This window comes from Octopus bimaculoides, chromosome 3 (assembly GCF_001194135.2).
Source record: "Octopus bimaculoides isolate UCB-OBI-ISO-001 chromosome 3, ASM119413v2, whole genome shotgun sequence".
NCBI lineage: Eukaryota > Metazoa > Mollusca > Cephalopoda > Octopoda > Octopodidae > Octopus > Octopus bimaculoides.
Genome location: NC_068983.1, coordinates 53,976,769 through 53,978,157, shown reverse-complemented (window position 1 = coordinate 53,978,157; position 1,389 = coordinate 53,976,769). Strand labels below are relative to the sequence as shown.

General features: G+C 34.0%; 2 protein-coding genes across 2 annotated transcripts in view; one reads left to right on the top strand and one right to left on the bottom strand.

Annotated features, from left to right (window-relative positions):
- Positions 1-1,389, bottom strand: part of LOC106873186 (serine/threonine-protein kinase TBK1) — a 102,022-nt gene that overhangs the window by 8,489 nt on the left and 92,144 nt on the right. The window lies entirely within an intron of this gene.
- LOC106873187 (putative universal stress protein SAUSA300_1656) overlaps positions 1-1,389 on the top strand; it is a 40,557-nt gene that overhangs the window by 34,884 nt on the left and 4,284 nt on the right. Inside the window, exon 2 of the mRNA XM_014920425.2 lies at positions 493-573. Within this exon, the coding sequence (XP_014775911.1) occupies positions 493-573 (81 nt within the window). The remainder of the gene's footprint in view (positions 1-492; positions 574-1,389) is intronic.

Sequence of the window (1,389 nt, the reverse complement as noted above, 5' to 3'; positions counted from 1 at the left end):
ATATATATATATATATATATATATACACACACACATATACATACAGTCCCATTGAGAAGAGGTGGAGGTTAGCCAGGGCAGCGGCCCAAGGCCCATGAGTTTAAGTGACTCACAAGCTGGAATAGAAAAAAAAAAAAAAAAAGGAGGGTAAGACATACATAAAGCTCACTTGAAAAAAAGCGATGTTATTTTTTTTTGTACATATGGGAAATAACCCCATTTTTTAACGGGGGTGAAATAACCAAAAAGTACCAGAGTTTTATCATATATAATATATTGTTGTAGGTAAAAATTTAGTCGTTACTTCACCATCCCCATCATTACTTCCTAGACCCTAATGTCCCTAAGGACATGCCTTGAGGGCTGTACTGCCCACATAGAAAACCTGTGTTCTAAGGCATTTAATCTTATGCTCATTTCATCTTTACTTGTGCGCTTTCTTCTGTATGCTGGTTCTAATATTATCTCCCTTTATTTAAATCTTTTCTTTAGGGTACATGGAACAAGTCTACAGACAAAATGACCATATCATTTTGGTTTACTGCCCAGAGTTTCAGTCCATTACACATTCTCGTAAGTACAAGGTTATGTAATTTTTGCTCTTCTGATTAACCCTTTTGGCACCAACCTATCAGAACCTGCCTTGAATCTATGATAAAAATGTCCTGTTTTAAAATATGATTTCAAATTTAAACAAAGTAATTTTTAATTAAAACCCTCCTTTGAAATTTTGTTTTAATTTATGTTCCAAATGACAGCTTGATTAATAACATGCTGGGTTTCATCATCATTACCACCATTTAAAGTCTGTTTTCCATGCTGGTATGGGTTGGATGGTTTGACAGGCGCTTGCTACTTGGAGAGCTGAACCAGGTTCCATAGTCTGTTTTAGCTTGGTTTCCTAATACCAACCACTTTTACAGAGTGCACTGGGTGCTTTTTATGTGGCACCAAAAAAAAGCATGGTCATATTGGATGCACAGGCATAGTAGATGCATCCTTACTTCAGCAGCACATATTCAAGAAATGCAGTTTTAGTGCATTAAAGCCTGTAGTAATGGCCCAACTTTTCAACCTGGGTTGAATTTTTGAGACATTTTTTGGAAACAAAAAAAATGCATCTTAAATACCATCAAATATGGTAATTTTACAAAAGTCTTCTTAATTTTCAAAATTAATTGAAACCAAGGTAGAGTACTTCAGCAAAGATATGGTAACCAAAGGGTTAAAACACAAAAAAACAAAACTTCAATCTTTATAGAAGTATGATGTCTGAAATGTTGGGTGAGAATATATTTAGTTTGAAATTCTAAAGATAGAATATTCCATGCAATAACTATATTTCCGTTTGCCTTTTCTTTTAGGATGTAATCCTAAGTAATATATAAA